The sequence below is a fragment of the Talpa occidentalis genome, unplaced genomic scaffold, assembly GCF_014898055.3.
Source record: "Talpa occidentalis isolate TD23 unplaced genomic scaffold, MPIMG_talOcc4v2.1 talOcc4.14, whole genome shotgun sequence".
Classification (NCBI taxonomy): domain Eukaryota; kingdom Metazoa; phylum Chordata; class Mammalia; order Eulipotyphla; family Talpidae; genus Talpa; species Talpa occidentalis.
The window spans coordinates 87845411-87860464 of NW_023601433.1; the positions used below are offsets into that span (position 1 = coordinate 87845411).

The 15054-nt window shown below is 56.9% G+C and overlaps 1 protein-coding gene across 1 annotated transcript in view; it reads left to right on the forward strand.

The window, feature by feature from the left end:
• Nucleotides 1–2498: 2498 nt before the first annotated feature.
• DNAH10 (dynein axonemal heavy chain 10) overlaps nt 2499–15054 on the forward strand; it is a 106989-nt gene continuing 94433 nt past the window's right edge. Inside the window, exons 1-9 of the mRNA XM_037511308.2 lie at nt 2499–2712; nt 5025–5111; nt 6594–6685; nt 7559–7667; nt 8757–8872; nt 10070–10286; nt 11628–11785; nt 12499–12729; nt 13853–14043. Of these exons, the coding sequence (XP_037367205.1) occupies nt 2499–2712; nt 5025–5111; nt 6594–6685; nt 7559–7667; nt 8757–8872; nt 10070–10286; nt 11628–11785; nt 12499–12729; nt 13853–14043 (1415 nt within the window). The remainder of the gene's footprint in view (nt 2713–5024; nt 5112–6593; nt 6686–7558; nt 7668–8756; nt 8873–10069; nt 10287–11627; nt 11786–12498; nt 12730–13852; nt 14044–15054) is intronic.

The window sequence follows — 15054 nt, forward strand, 5'->3', positions numbered from 1 at the left end:
AAAACTAGGCTGTGTGCTGGGCCTTACCACACAGTGTGACTGCAGGTGAGACCAGTGGATTCGGTTTGAGCTTAGTGACCCATGTGGCTGATGTTGCTGATGCAGAGGGGTTTTTTACTGAGTGAAAGAAAGGGAAAAAAAAATAGGAGTATTTTGTATATTTTTATAAGAAAATATAAATTAAGCTATTTTACCATGAAGAGGTTACACCTCCCTTTGAGAATAGTATAATTTTTTATTCTCAGACTAGTTCTCAATAAAGGTCTGATTGACAAAGGCATTTAATTTAATCTTTCAAACACTGTTTAGATCAGTCAAAAGCTAATTCTTACTAAGTCATTAATTTATAATCTTTCATTTAAATTCGTGTGTTCAGTTGACCTTTAGTTTGAATGAACCTGAGGCAGCCTTATGGAACATTTTGATCTGTATTCTTGTAAATTATGTTCATTTTCCATGTTTTACCTTAATTGATTTTAGATGATTATTTTCAAAAACAAGTCTGCAGTATTTTCACTTACTATCTAGAGAAAGACACACGAACAGGCCTCCTTGACCATCTCCCTTCCCTGACTGCCGGTGGAGGGCTGGGCCTTCCTGCTGTGCTGAAGCTCAGCCTGTCTTTCCAGGTCATGTCCAGGCCTGTTTGCTGAGTGAGAGGCCTGAACCAAGCGGCTGCAGCATCAGACCTTTTTCATTGTAGCCAACATCCCAAGCTGTTCCTCTGTGAGATGGTACCCAGAGCCTCTTTTGGTTTCTGGTGTCTGTTCCAATGTTAAAATAGCAAACATGAAATGCTGCTGCTGCGACTCTTGAAAATTCTGCTCTCAAAGCTCAGTTTTCCAGAAAGGTGCTCTGCCGGGCACACGCATTGGTGTGAATGTGAAGCCGAAGTGCCCCTTTCAGCCAGGCTTCACCTGCTGCTTTCCACTGGAGGCTGGCACCCCCACCAGCCGCCATTTGTACGGCTTTGCTCCCAGGATCTGTTGTGATGATGTGGAATCTATCCCGGGAGCCTACTCGAGGCAGACTGCCTGCTGGACCTTGACTGTCCCCGCTGGTCGTCATGGGGTCGCTTTTTAATCCTAAGCAATACCTCTTACCAGGATGTCGATCAGGTGAAGCTGCATTTCCCAATGGAAGTTGACTATGTAATAGTCATGTAAATGTAGTTATGTACAAAAATTAACAACCCCTCTAACCTTTGTGGAAGAGCACTGCAGTGTGATGGTGTCTTTTAGCCCCAGGAGAAATTTTATTTCTTTATAAAGCCACTTGTTCCAGTGTCAGGTGACCGGAGCACCTGCTCTGCTGTTTTAAACTAACTGGCAGAACTTTCACACGAACGCTCTCCAGTCCCTTCACCAGCCAGAGGAAAACTGCCATTTGAGGCTAAATATCTGTTTATCTTCCCAAAGACTAACAGTCACATTTTCCAGTTTTCATCCCCCATGTTAATGGAGCCCTAAAATTAAAATTCAAGGGGTTTCTTCAGTGAGGGAGGATTTGATTTCATCCCGCACAGGCCAGGAGTGTGGCTGTGGCCATGTGGTGGTGATTGGTCAGGGAGGTGTCCTGGGGGACCGGGGTGGGGGGGGTGCTCTGGGGCCCGGCAGCGTGGGTAGGACTTTGAAAAGACTGTTGGTCCCCCTCTGGGTAGGGTGCAGATCCCCCCACTCTGTTCCCACTCCCCCACCTGCAGCAGATGTAAGGCCATAGTGTAGGTAACGCTGGTTGTTTATGAATTAAATACTGTGTCTTAGGGCCTGATTCATTTTTGGAAAACAAAAATGTCTACAGCTGTTCTGCGGTCTGCATTGGAAAACAACACGTTTATTACAGTTTCAAAGCCAGGCTTGCCCCATGCCCTCCGGTGCGTCTCCAGGAAGGCCGCTGAGACGTTTCCCGGCGAGATGAGGAGAGCCAGGCAGCGTGGAGGAAGCTTCCAACCCCGAGGCCGTCGATGCTGAGCCTTGGTCTGGGATTTTAAGACACGCGGAGACCGCTTGTACCTTGATGGGAAAATGCATCAAGAATGGCCGGGTTCTTGGGGTCAGCCCTGGGACCCGGCCTTGCACCCCGGGAAGTGACGGTGGACCAGCAGCACAGCTGAGGACGGAGCTGCGGCTTCCCACAGTGCCGAGTCGTTTTCCTTAACTAATGCAAAATAAATACGTCTATATTTTTACAAAGCGGGTGTTGTGCTTCGTCAGACCAAAGCCGGGGGCCCCTTCCCCCCAGGTTCCTCGGGGCCCGCCCGCTCGGCGCTTCTGGGGACCGGGGCGCGGGGTGGGGTGCCCGGCCCTTGTGGAGGCCCCGGCCTCGCCTGGCCTCGCGGGCGGGCGGGGGGGGGGGGGCGCGCCCAGGCAGCGGACCCGGCCCGGCGCGCGAGCGGGTGGGGCCGCCCCCCGCGCCCCCCCCCCGCGGCCCCGGCGCGGGCGCCGTCGCTAGGGCCGCGGGCGCCGTCGCTAGGGACGCCGTTGGCGCGGCCGGCGGCCATGGACGACCTGCGGGTGCTGTGGCTGCGCGACCGCGTGTGCGCCGCCCTGGGGCTCGCGGACCCGCGGCTCTTCGAGGCGCTGCTGAGCCGCGACGACGGCGAGGCCGAGGACCGCGTCCTGCACTTCCTCAACCGCGCCTCGGACGAGGAGGCGGCCGCCGCGCTCTTCTTCTACCGCGCGCTGGAGGCCGAGGAGGTGGAGGTGGAGATCGGTGAGGCCCCCCCCGCGCCCCGCCCCCCGCCCGCCCCCGGGGCGCCCCCGCCGCGCCCCGCCCCGCCCCGAGGGCCGTCCGGCGGCGGGGCGGGTCTCCGGGCCGCTCCCCCGCGCGCAGCCTCCCTCGCGGCGCGGAGACCGGCGGGGCCGCCCGCACCCCAGCGGCCGCCGGGTTCCCCCCCGCCCCCCCCCGGCCCGGCCCGGCCCGGCCCGGCCCGGCCTGCGCGCGTCTCTGGCGCGGCCTGAAACCCGGAGAACGGGCGGGTCTGCCTGGAACACTCGAAGGCGCGCGGGGAATGTGCGGTGACATGGGGAGAAGCGCCCCCCGCGCCCGCGCCCCCCGCGCCCGCGCCCCCCGCCCGCGCCCCCCGCGCCCGCGCCCCCGCGCCCGCGCCCCCGCGCCCGCGCCTGCAGGAGCCGCCGGCCCTGGCTGGGGCCTGTGCTGCCGGGCTCGTCCCCGTCGAGCGTCCGTCCGTCCGTCCGTCCATCTCTAGCTATCGCTGTTTGTCTTCATCATCTCTCCACAGAGAGAGCGTTGTCTCCATGCAGCAACATGTAGATCCAGAGAGTTCCTAAAATCATGTAGGGTATGGTAGTAGCTATGATTTTAGGACTTCTGTATGTGTAGAGTACTTCTATATTATATACAATATAAGTATTAATTGTGTGAATTCCATATATAACTTTGTGACTTGTCCCCCTCCCAGCATATCTTGAAGAATAACATTTTTCATGTCAACACCCCTAGGTCCTCCTAACTTTGTAGATTTTTTTTTTAAAGATAAGAGCTTCCCACTTTTTAAAAATTTTTTAAAAGATTTATTTATGCATATTTATTTATTTATTTATGGGTACAGGCCAGAGGTGTGAGAGGCCAGAGGACCCACCAGAGACAGAGTGGGGAGCAGAACAGGCAGACGGACTGAAATCCACTGCTGAGGGGAGCCGCGGGCAAGGCAGGAGAGGTCTGCTGCGCCGTGTGGGTTTCTCCCTGGCCGGCTGGGGATCAAACCCATGCTGCAGAGGCCATGGACAGCTCCACAGGTTGCGTCCCAACCCCTTGTGCCACCAGGGACGCCCCCTAACTTTGTAGATTTTAAGTACGTGATGTAGCATATTTCATTTATCTACTCCCTAAGTCGTGGGCATTCACCTTTCCACAGTGTCTTAGTTGACGCATAAGACAATAGTGTCCACTCTGTATTTCTGTAGGGTAAAGTCACAAATGTGGACTTGCTGCTTCACAGTTGGCGGGGGGGTCCTGCCAATGTCTGTGCCACCCGCCCTGGTGGCTGATGTGCCTGGGCCAATTCATGTGTTCCCCACCACATGCATGTGCCAGCCCCATAGATGAGGGAGGGTCACGTCCTAATCCTGATGCACATTTTTACAACAATTAGCAGAACTGAGCCTCTCTTTCTGGAACTGAGCCTCCTCCAGGTAGGCTGTATCCCTCTGACCACGCTGTGTCCTCCATCCCCTGGGAACCTGCCCCAGCAGGGTAGGCGCTCAGTGACTGAAATATTTCTGAATGTCTGTGTCGGTTGGCAAACTGGCCCCAGACACGTTGGACTGGTGGACATGGCAGGAAGAGGTGGGCACCCCAGTTGGGAGGTGGCTGTGACCCTGTAGCGGCAGGATGGGCCAGAGCAGGATCTCTATGACCCAGCAGATGGGTGAAAGAGGAGTTCTGGAGCCCTCGGTGGCTTTTGCAGGCTTTTTTGGGAAAGTTTACCAGGTACACAGCAGGCAGGGGTGCTGGGGGGCCAGGAAGCTGGCAGGCCCCCCTGCAAGTCTTCACTCTTTCTGAGCTCTCAGGCCTTCTCTCGTGGCCGTGGCCTTTGCCTCTCTGCTCCTTTTGCTCTGCTGGCGTCCCCGTGACACCGCCCTCATGAGCCCAGTCTCAGCCCAGGTGTACCCACCTATGCATGCCCACATTCTACCCTAGGTGCCCGCTATCAGGCATGCATTCAGGACCCCAGGAATCCGTCATCAGTCCTAATGGCGGGAGGGCGGAAAAGCCTGATAAACATTCACCATTTACCCTACAGACCCCTGGAAGCCTTGTCCTGGCGGCTGAAGGCCAGTAGCTCAGGGCCACACCTGCGAATGCTGGGACAATGTCGGCGGGGCCAGCCCCAGGGAGGGTCAGCCTGAGGTCATGACCCCGCTGTGACCTCCCGGGACCAGCTCTGGACCAGCTCTGGAGTCCATGTCTGAACCTCACCCCGAGGAGAGGGGCCTCGCCGCGCCTCTTCCGCACTGAACGGTCGCGTTCTGTTTTTTCTTTCCATTTACGTGGCTATAAAGACGTGGAACCACCCGTCCCGTCGGAGCAGGGAGAGGAGGAAGAGGACAATGATGCTCAGAAAATGGAGGCCTCAGAAAGCGCGTCAGGTGTGGAGGGGGCTAGCCTGGGAGGGGGCGGCGGGGCGGGTCTCCGGGCGGTTCCTCTCCTGGGGCTGCCCTAGCAGATGAGCGCAGACTGGGGGTGGCCGAGCTAAGGCACTGTTCTCCCTCAGTTCTGGAGGGGGGGCATCCAAAACTGGGGTGCCAGCAGGCTTGGCCACGGCCACCACCGCCCTGGCTGCGGGAGCACCTTCGGCGGCTCCAGCTCAGCGGCTTTGGCTGCTCCTGGGCCGCCCCGCGTGGCCCTGACTCTGAGGGGGTGTGAGGCCCCCTCTCCCGCCTCTCATCTCAGGCCTGGACTGTCCAGGCCCACTCTCAGTCAGTGAGCGCCTTCCCCGTGCCAAGACACAGCTGCATCCTGAGGGGTGGGGTGGGGGGTGGAGTGGGAAGATGGGGTCCTAGGCCACCCAGTGGAGCAACGGAAACCCAGCTCAGCCAAGAACCCCTGGAACCTCCCGCGACCCTGAACAAGGGGGGTCTGAGTTGCTGGGTCCACTCCTGTGTGGGTCCCTCCACAGGTTTATTGGTGATGAGGCCCCCGCGGTGTTTGTCAGGGCCCCCCAGCACGCGTTGTCCCGGGCTCCCATAAATCCTGAACAGGAGGGGCAAGAGGCTGCTTGCAGAGGAAGATCAGGGAAGTTCCCCGACAGAGATTGTTCCAAGTCAACCGTTATTTTTTTTCATTGTGTATATATGAAAATAGTTACCCCTAACCCCCGCCCCAACACATAGAACACAAAATCACCCGCATGAACCTCGCCCAAGTGCTCGGCGCTGACTGCATTCCTGAGTGCTTTCTTGAGGGCGCCTAAGTGCTTTCTTGTGGCCCAGTGAGTGCGGGGTGCTTACCCCCCGCTGTGACCTGCCCCAGCGCGGGACCAGGAACCGCTCCTGTCCTGTGGAGAAAACCCACAGCAGAGGATTCTGTCCCCCACCCCCCACCGCCCCAGTCCTGACTTGACTCCCAGGGCACCCCCACTTTGCGCAGCACCTTCCCAAGTCAGCCCCGGCTCGGCCAGGCAGAGCCCCCTCCTGGAGCCCCTAGGCTCGCCGGACATGCTCGGGGCTGTGACTGCGGCCCCGGGATTCCAGGTCTGCCCCGATGGACAGAGACTCGAGTGTCACCCCATCCCTTCATCTGGGTTACTTTCTACCCCCCCGTGAGTTTTGAGTTTCCTAGCAGAAGAGGAGGGAGTGCTGTCATGCTAGCTGTAATTCCCACCCAGGAGACAAAACCTCCTTGAAGTGAAAAATGTCGGGGAGACTCTCGCTGGACCACACACGCACACGCGCTTAGGGCACTGAGGGCTGCGGTGCGAGGCTCTGGCGGGCGGGTTTGCAGGAGTGTCCGGACAGCCCCTGGGTCATGAGCCCACGGATAAAACAAGCTGTGGAACAAAATGCCGGCCTGGGCTCCATGGAGGGCCCCGGCGAGGCGGCGCCATCTTCACGCTGAGTGATGTTTTGCAGTTAAGACCCCGTGGTCGGCCACCGGCATCCAGTCTGTCACCGCGGAGGATGAGGAAGAGGCGGGAGAGACTGGAGAGAAATTACCCATGAAAGTATGACCGGTGCCGGGTTGTCCCGGGGGGCTGAAGGGGCTTCCTACCCTCCATGTGGTGCGGACAAGGAGCCCACCCAGTGGGGGGCACAGACTTCTGTCTTGGGAGCCCCCAACCACCTCCAGCTTGACTGGCCCACTAGGGTGACTCGCAGGACCCAGAAAGGGTTTATACTCACGGTTAGTTTGGGGCGGAAGAGGAGGAGGAGGCTCCCAGCACAAGAACGTCTGGCCCCTGCCAGGGGAGCTGCCTGGGTCCTCCCAGCAGCTCCGAGTGACGACACCGATGGTGTCTTGCCTGTTGGGAGGCTCACCCAAGCCCTGGTGTGGGCAGGGAGCGCCCACAGGGCTGGCCTTAGTCCCTCAGCCTCCAGTGCCTTACCCTGCACCCCCAGAGCCCCAGACAAGCAAAACAGGCCTTGGCCACAGACACGGCCTCAGTGTAAATGCTGCAGCCTGAGCCCAAGGCCTGGAGCCCACAGACATGCGTGGCAGGCAGGGCTCCCAGGTTTCTGGCCGGTGAGGGTGCAGGGCCTGTGCGACCCAGGCCTGCCGTTAGCCCTGTGCAGCCGCTGAGCCTCAGGGTGTGGGGTGTGGCCAGGCCAAGGCAGGGACAGCGAGCGTGACTGCTCCGGGCCCGCCACCTGCTCCGTCTTCAAGCCTGGTGCTGCTGCCGGGCAGGACACGCTCTGGACTCTCCCCACGAACTCACGGCAGAGGCGCTGGCCGCGGTTGAGGCTGGGGCCGCCCTCGTGCCCAGGGAGCCACGCCGCAGGGCCTGGGACTCCGACAGGCGAGCTGGTGCCCTGAACGGGAGGTGCTTCGGGGGGACCTGTATCTCTGTGAGACTTTTGTCTCGATCCCTGAATTTCAGAAAATTGTGAAGCAGACAGTGGAAAAGATTTGTCTCCGTGTGCTTTGCGAGCCTGTCCCCGAGGAGTTTCTGGACCAGATCGTGGTGTTTTTCCTCAGAAACACAAAAGGTACATTTCTTCTGCCGCTGCGTCCCGCAGGTCGGGGCTTTGCGCGGCTGCCTTTTACGGCTGCCCCTAAATTCTAGAACAAAAATGATGTTACTTTTTTTTCTATTTTGAGCTTGGATGGTGCTTTGGGCCGGGACCTCACCACCAGCCCTGTTTGTTCTATAGTTTGTTCTTCCCAAGTGGGTGGGAACAAGAAGAAAGACGGGGCGCAGAGCCGGGTGCCAGGGCCCCCCCGCGCGTCCTCCTCCCGGAAGTGCCAGCAGCTGCATCCCCTGCGGGCACCGCTGGGCCCCGGCCTCCTCGGCGCAGGGCACAGGTGTTTCCACGCTGCTTCTGCTGGCGTCAGACCTCCTTGCTTCTCCAGGCTGGGCTCTTGGGCGTGGAAATGGTTTTATTTTAAGTGTAACTGAGTGAGGAAGCATTGGGTGGGAGAAAAATGATGGGGTCTAAAATATTATGTTGATAATTCAGTGTAGTTAAAAATAAAGGGGAATTTGCTCTAAAGAAACATTAAGCAAAGCGGACGCTCTCTGCTAGCCAGGAATGGGGCGGGCCTGATGTGGGAAGGCGGCGGGGGCGGGGGGGGGCACCACCTGGGCTGGTGGGCTGCCATGTCCTCTCGTTTCCCAGTCCTCGGGTCAGGGCCCAGCCACCTGCGGTGTCTGCCGAGCTGATTAAATTTTGTCGGTGATGTAAACTCACATCAAATAAAGCCAGAAGAGGGGACAGTGACGGAAAATGCCCTAAAATAAACAGACAAGATCAACCTGTGACAAAGAGAACTTTGCTGATGAATTGGGGAGACTCTCCCGGGATGTGGGGGTGCGGGCAATGCCAAGACCCCCACACATCCCCAGAAAACCCAGACCGTCTCCCCCGCCCTGCTCCCGTGTGTGGCTCTCGGGCGCTGGCCGCAGCAGGTCAGTTTGTGCCTCGGCTTCTTAGTGCCAAGGGCTGCTTGGACGGAAACCGGCCCCTGTCTGGTCGCGGACGGGTGTCTCGGGCCCAAGGAGCGGGCTCCATCCCACTTGGAAATGCGAGCCACTGCCCCTTCCCCACTCACGGCCCCCTGGGGGTCTCCCCTTTCAGAGGCGGTCCCCGAGGCCACGGACATGAAGGAGACCATGGAGCTCATGCCCCAGACGATGGAGTTCGGGGTTCTGAACGCCAGCACGCTCAACTTCCTGAAGGAGATCATATGCCAGGTACACGTGGGCCGGGGCGTCTCCGGGCTGAAGATTCGGCCCCTTGGACGGTCTCTTCCACCCTCACCAGAGGAGGGGAGCAGAAGGTTCCCCGCCCCAGTCCTGTGCATGAGGCGAGGTGGCGGCCTTTTCTCCCCAGGCTTGTCTGTGCCAGGGAGAGCAAGCAAATGCTGTGGCGGGTCGGGGGGTGGGTGTTGGAATTGCCCCAACTGCACACAGAAAGTCAAGCAAACACAGGGCAAGGCCGGAGCTCAGCCCAGTGCTGACCCGGAAGTGGGTGCTCAAGTATGAACCCTAAGATGTGCCTAAGCGGGGAGCGCCCCCAGGCAGCTTGGCAGCATTGTGAGTAGGGAGAGGTGGGAAGGGGCAGACGGAGGCAAGAGGGCGTGGGCCGGACTCGGGAGCAGAAGGAACCCCCCGGAGCTGGCGAGTACCCCTGGAAAGCAGGCAGCCAACTTGGGTTCCCCCGCTGAGACTGGGTACGGGATGGGTGAGTCGGGCCCGCAGTGACGAGCACCCCAGCATCTAGGAAGTCTTGAGTCAGACTAGGCGGGCCGCCAATTTGCTGGAAAGGCTGGACCCAGAGGACCTGGAGCTCCCCCCTCCACCCCACCCCGTGGTGACCCCGCTGTCAGCAGATTCCCAGAAGCTCAGGTTAAACATTCAGGATCTTCAATAATTTGGAAGCACCCGGAGATGAAGAGAGTCTTAAAAGTCACACATTTTAAGAAAAAGTAGGCAAAACTAAAAAGCCAGACCAAACTCCACCCGTCCACCAAGTGAACGGGCATTTTTGTGCACCCCTTTTTATGTGGGGCAAGTTTTGTAATTGTCTTCAAGCCACTTCTGTCCCCAACTAAATGTCAAAAAGGCCACGTCTCTGACCTTCTTGACCGAACCTCCACACATGCTTGTGAGGCCCTGAGCCCAAGGCCAGCGCACCCCCCTCTTCCCTGGGCCCTGCTTCTCTCAGCCGCCCAGCCGGCAGCTACAGCCATCCGGGGCTATTGTCTGGGCGTGGCCTCGCGCCTGGTCAGGCCCTAGCCGGCATTGCTGGGAGTCCAGCAAGACTTCTCGCTGGCCTTTGCCCTTTGGCTGGGAGCTCAGCTTCAGGGAGACGGAAGCCAGAGGCAGCTGAAGCCCACGCGTGGGGGTCGTCGACTGTGTGTGATGTGCTTCCTCTCCTTGGTGTTTCAGGTTTTTCTGCCGGCTTTGTCCTTCAATCAGCACAAGGAAGGAAGTGCGGGCCTCACACCTGGAGAGTTCTCCAGCACGATGGGGTTTGAGATGGACTTGGGTAGCCTGCCTGGGGAGACAGTAGAATATCACAGCATCCAACTGATGCGGGATGAATTTCTAATGAACCTCCAGAAATTCGCAAATAGTATCCAAAGGACAATACAGCAACTGGAAGGTGAGGCTCACGTTCCCCTCTAGCTAACATGGTGACTTTGCTTTTCAGAAGGCCGCTTAAGAGCTCAAGGGCTTTTGTTTTTTTCCCTGAATCTTGTTAAAAATTGCTGATTTGAAAAATGTTACTTCTGACTGAAGTAACATCACATGCCTACATGTAAGTTTCAGGTGTGCACCATTAAAAATCAACATTGCATGCATTACATTAAATCCCTATGAAAATCCAATTCCATCTTTCACTGTACAATTGGCCCCTTTTACCCGATTTACCCAACTCCCCTTCCCCCGTCCCTTCAGGCAATCACTAATGGGTTTTGTAGTCTAAGAGTTTAGATTCATTTCATTCATGTATTTGTTTTGTGTTTTCATAACCATGTGTGAGTGAGATCATCTGGTGTTTGTCTTTCTCCTTCTGACTTAATTCACTGAGCATCATCCAGGTCCATCCATGTTGTTGCAAGCGGCAGGGTTTCATCTTTTTCAGGGCTGAGTAGTATTCCACTGCATAGTAATACCACATCTTCTTTATCCACTCACTTGTCAATGAGCACTTAGGGGCCTCCCCGGTGGCACAGCGGTTGAGCGCTGGGTTGCGAAGCTGCCCGCAGCCTCTGCAGTGCCGGTTCAATCCCCGGCTGCCCCTCGGCCACCGAAGGAGGGTCCCACATGGCGTGCAGACCTCTCCTGCCGCCCGCTGCTCCCCTCAGCAGTGTGCTTCGGTCCTTCTGCCTGCTCTGCTCCCCGCTCTGGCTCTGGTGAATTCTCTCACCCTCCCGCGCTTCTGACTGTACCCAGTGCTTGTATAAATTAAAAAAAAAAAAAAAAAATCTTAAAAAAAAAATGAGCACTTAGGTTGTTGCCAGAGGAGCTTTTGGATTTGAGTTTAAGATGGTTCTTATTTACCTGCTCATGGTGGAAAAGGCCCTGAGCTAGTCATTGTGAGGGACACAGAGCAGTGATGAATACGTGCCCCCAGGCAACTGGATGAAAATCCAGGGCACAAAGAACTATGGAAGAATAGGCCTCAAGTCAGGGCTATCACCACTAGGGCCTGAGTGCAATCCCCCACCAGGGAGCTGACCCACAGGGCGCAGCAGACCTCTCCTGTCTCGTCCACTGCTCCCCTCAGCAGCATATTTCAGTAGATCCGCCTGTACTGCCCCCCACTCTGGCTCTGGTGAGTCCTCTCACCCCCCGTACCTCTGGCCTACACCCCAGTTCTACACAGGGTAAAAAAAAGAGCTTTGGCAGAATAAGGGGCATGAGAAAGAGAGTAGGGCCTTTAGGGCACAATTTCTGCCCAAATAATTTGGGGGTGACTGACCATTTTTCATTCTACTAGGTGAGATCAAGCTAGAAATGCCCAGCATCAGTGTCGAGGGAGAGGTGTCTGAGCTGGCGGCTAACGTGGAGACTGTTGAAATCTTGGAGCAGTGTGTGATAAACTGGTTGAACCAGATATCCACAGCTCTGGAGGACCAGCTGAAAAAGACCCCTCAGGTAACGTGGGCGATACTTTTGAAACTCACCTGCTTTTGAAACTCCTTTTGAAACTCCTGCTGCCTCCTGAGAAAGAACCAGGAGTCTGGGGATCTGTGCGATCCAGTCTCTTTCCTTCCTGTTCTGTGACCTCCTTAAAAGATGAGAGTAAGATGTTATGTTCGGGCTTCCTGATGGTAGTGTGTTATCAGGCTACCGCCTGGGTCAGTACAGGTGATGTGGGGTGTCAGTCAGATGCTCGGGCTGCTGAAAACCAGAAACCCGACTCTGCTGACTTAAATAAGAAGGAGAATCTGTTGCTGAGGAAACCAGAAGGTCCAGAGGCAGGGCCAGTTTCAGGTACAGTTTGATCGGGATCCTGGCCCCGTGTTTCTCTGAGAATCAGTTGGTTCCAGCCTCCTCTCTGTGGTGGCTTCCTCCTCAGGCTGGTTTCCTCCATGGAAGCAACTTGCAGCAATTTCAGGACCCACATCCCCACACCATGTTGCCCAGAGGAAGATGGAGTGAAGGCGTTTGTCTAGCATTCCCAGTGGGAGTCTGAGATTCACTCTGATTCGACCGTCCTAGGTCAAGGGCCCACCTCTGAAGTCCCAGGAGGAAGCGATTAGCCCGAGTGGCACGGCTGGGAGGGAGGAGTGGGCGCTGGAGAAACCACTGCAACTGGACACTTGTCACTGACTCCGAGAGCCGTGTCTGTTCCTGTCATCTCTCAGGGCAACGGCCCTCTGGCCGAAATTGAATTCTGGAGAGAAAGAAATGCAACTCTCAGTGCCCTCCATGAGCAGACAAAGCTCCCAGTCGTCAGGAAGGTCCTGGAGGTGATCAAAGAGTCCGACTCCATGCTCGTGGTGAATCTGCAGCCCGTCCTGACCGACTTGTACAAGTACCACACGGAGGCCTCGGACAACGTGCGCTTCCTGTCCACCGTGGAGCGTCATTTCAAGGTACGCAGGGCCCTGTGGCGCCAGCTCTGGAATCCAAGCTCACCCAGATTTAATTTTCTTTTTTAAAAAACCCCCTTTGTGTATTAATGTCCGTTTATTTTTTTACTTATTTTGCTTTGGCGAATCAGCCGTCAGTGTTGGCCTTTGACATTCTGACTTGCTTTACCACACACAGTCACCCCGAACTCTTCCATCTTGCTGACGGCGGCAGCATTTTGTCTTTCCCCGGCTGAATAGTGCTCCCGGCCTGGCTGTCCCGCCTCTCCACGCGCCGCTGTGGAGACATGTCCCGTGGCCCCGTGGACACTGGCTGGCACGTCTGGCTCCGAGTTAACAGGCTCCCGTTCCTTGGATGGATGCCGGGTCCTGCCTGTTTTCAGTTTTTTAAAGAGAGTGCGGGTCACTTTCCACGACGGCTGCTCCGGCTCACGCTCTGCCTTCCCTCCAACAGCGGCTGGGGCGCTTCTTCCTCCGTGCCCTGGTGTTGGGGGTCACTTCCTCCGGGCTGGCCGGCTTTCCAGGGGCCAGAGGCAGCCCGGCCAAAGGCTGTGCTTGGAAGTGGTGCATCATCTTTGTCCTCTCCTGGGCCGAGCCCCTGCAGATTTGAGGGGTGGAGACATCACCCCGTCTCCTGATGGCCAGTCTCTTCTCACTAAGATCTTAAAATTGTCAATTTTATCAGGCCTTCCTGGTGGCGCATGGGGTTGAGCACAGCACTGTGAAGCTGTCCGCAGTCTCTGCAGCACAAGTTCGAATCCCAGGCCAGCCAGGGAGCAACCCACAGGGCACAGCAGACCACTCCTGTGTCCCCGCTGCTCCCCTCAGCAGTGTATTTCAGTAGATCTGCCTATTCTGCTCCCCACTTTGTCTCTGGTGAATCCTCTCACCCTCCCCAACCTCTGGCCTGTACCCCAGCTCTTAAAAAAAATGGTCAATTTTGTCTATTTGTGTCAGTTCTTCCAGACCAATCTCAAGCTCCTTGGGGTTGTCAGACACTTTCTCCCACGATAAGCAGGATATTTTTAGTCGAGAAGAGTGAAACTTGCCGCACACCTGCTCCTACGGTGTGATGTGGTCCTGGGGCTGGTCCTGCTCCTCAAGCAGCCCGTGTCTCTCTGCTCAGAACATAACGCACGGCTCTGGCTTCCATGTGGTCCTGGAGACCATCCCGTCCATGATGAATGCACTACGCATGGTGTGGATCATCTCCCGGCACTACAACAAGGACGAGAGGATGGTCCCACTCATGGAACGCATCGCCTGGGAAATCGCCGACCGGGTCTGCCGCGTGGTCAACCTGCGGACGCTGTTCAGGTGAAGAGCCACCCTATGCTCCCCTAGGACCCCATGTGGCTTCATGGACACCCCACGCACATGCCTGGCTGTCCGCGCACGCCTGCCATCCGTGGCAGGGGAGAGCATAGGATTCTGCACCCATCCCCGCAGCCAATTGTAGGCTATTTTCTTTCTCCCCCAAAGAAACCCCCAACCTTTCTGTGGGACCCCCCACCCCCTCTTCCCAGGCATCTCCTTTCTGTCCCTGTGGTCTGCGCGTCTGTGCTGGTGACCCCACGCTGGTGGCCTTGCATGTTTGGCTTCCAGGTTCATCCATGTGGCAGTAGTTGTCAGGGCCTCGAGGGTGTAGCTCATTTTATTTTAACCAGGACCTTCTCCCTGGATCCCCCGGAGAGACTGAGGCAGAGGGTCGGAGGGTCCTCAGTCCCGGACTTGATGCCTTCAGGGGCAGCTGCCTCTGAGGATTAAGAGTTGAAGGAGGGCCTCCCCGGTGGCGCAGCGGTTGAGCGCTGCGTTGCGAAGCTGCCGGCGACCTCTGCGGCGCCGGTTCGATCCCCGGCTGCTCCCCGGCCACCAGAGGAGGGTCCCACATGGCGCGCAGACCTCTCCTGCCGCCCACTGCTCCCCTCAGCAGTGTACTTCGGTCCCTCTGCCTGCTCTGCTCCCCGCTCTGGCTCTGGTGAATTCTCTCACCCTCCCATGTGCTTCTGACTGTACCCAGTGCATATATAAACAAACAAACAAACAAACAAACAAATAAATAAATAAAGCATGCCTCTATTTAAAAAAAAAAAAAATCTCTTAAAAAAAAAAAAAAAAGAGTTGAAGGAGACGAGATTTTTTTTCATTAAAAAAGAAAAGCTGGGCCTCCCCGGTGGCGCAGCGGTTGAGCGCTGGGTTGCGAAGCTGCCCGCGGCCTCTGCGGCTCCGGTTCGATCCCCGGCTGCTCCCCGGCCACCGGAGGAGGGTCCCACATGGCGCGCAGACCTCTCCTGCCGCCCGCTGCTCCCCTCAGCAGTGTACTTCAGT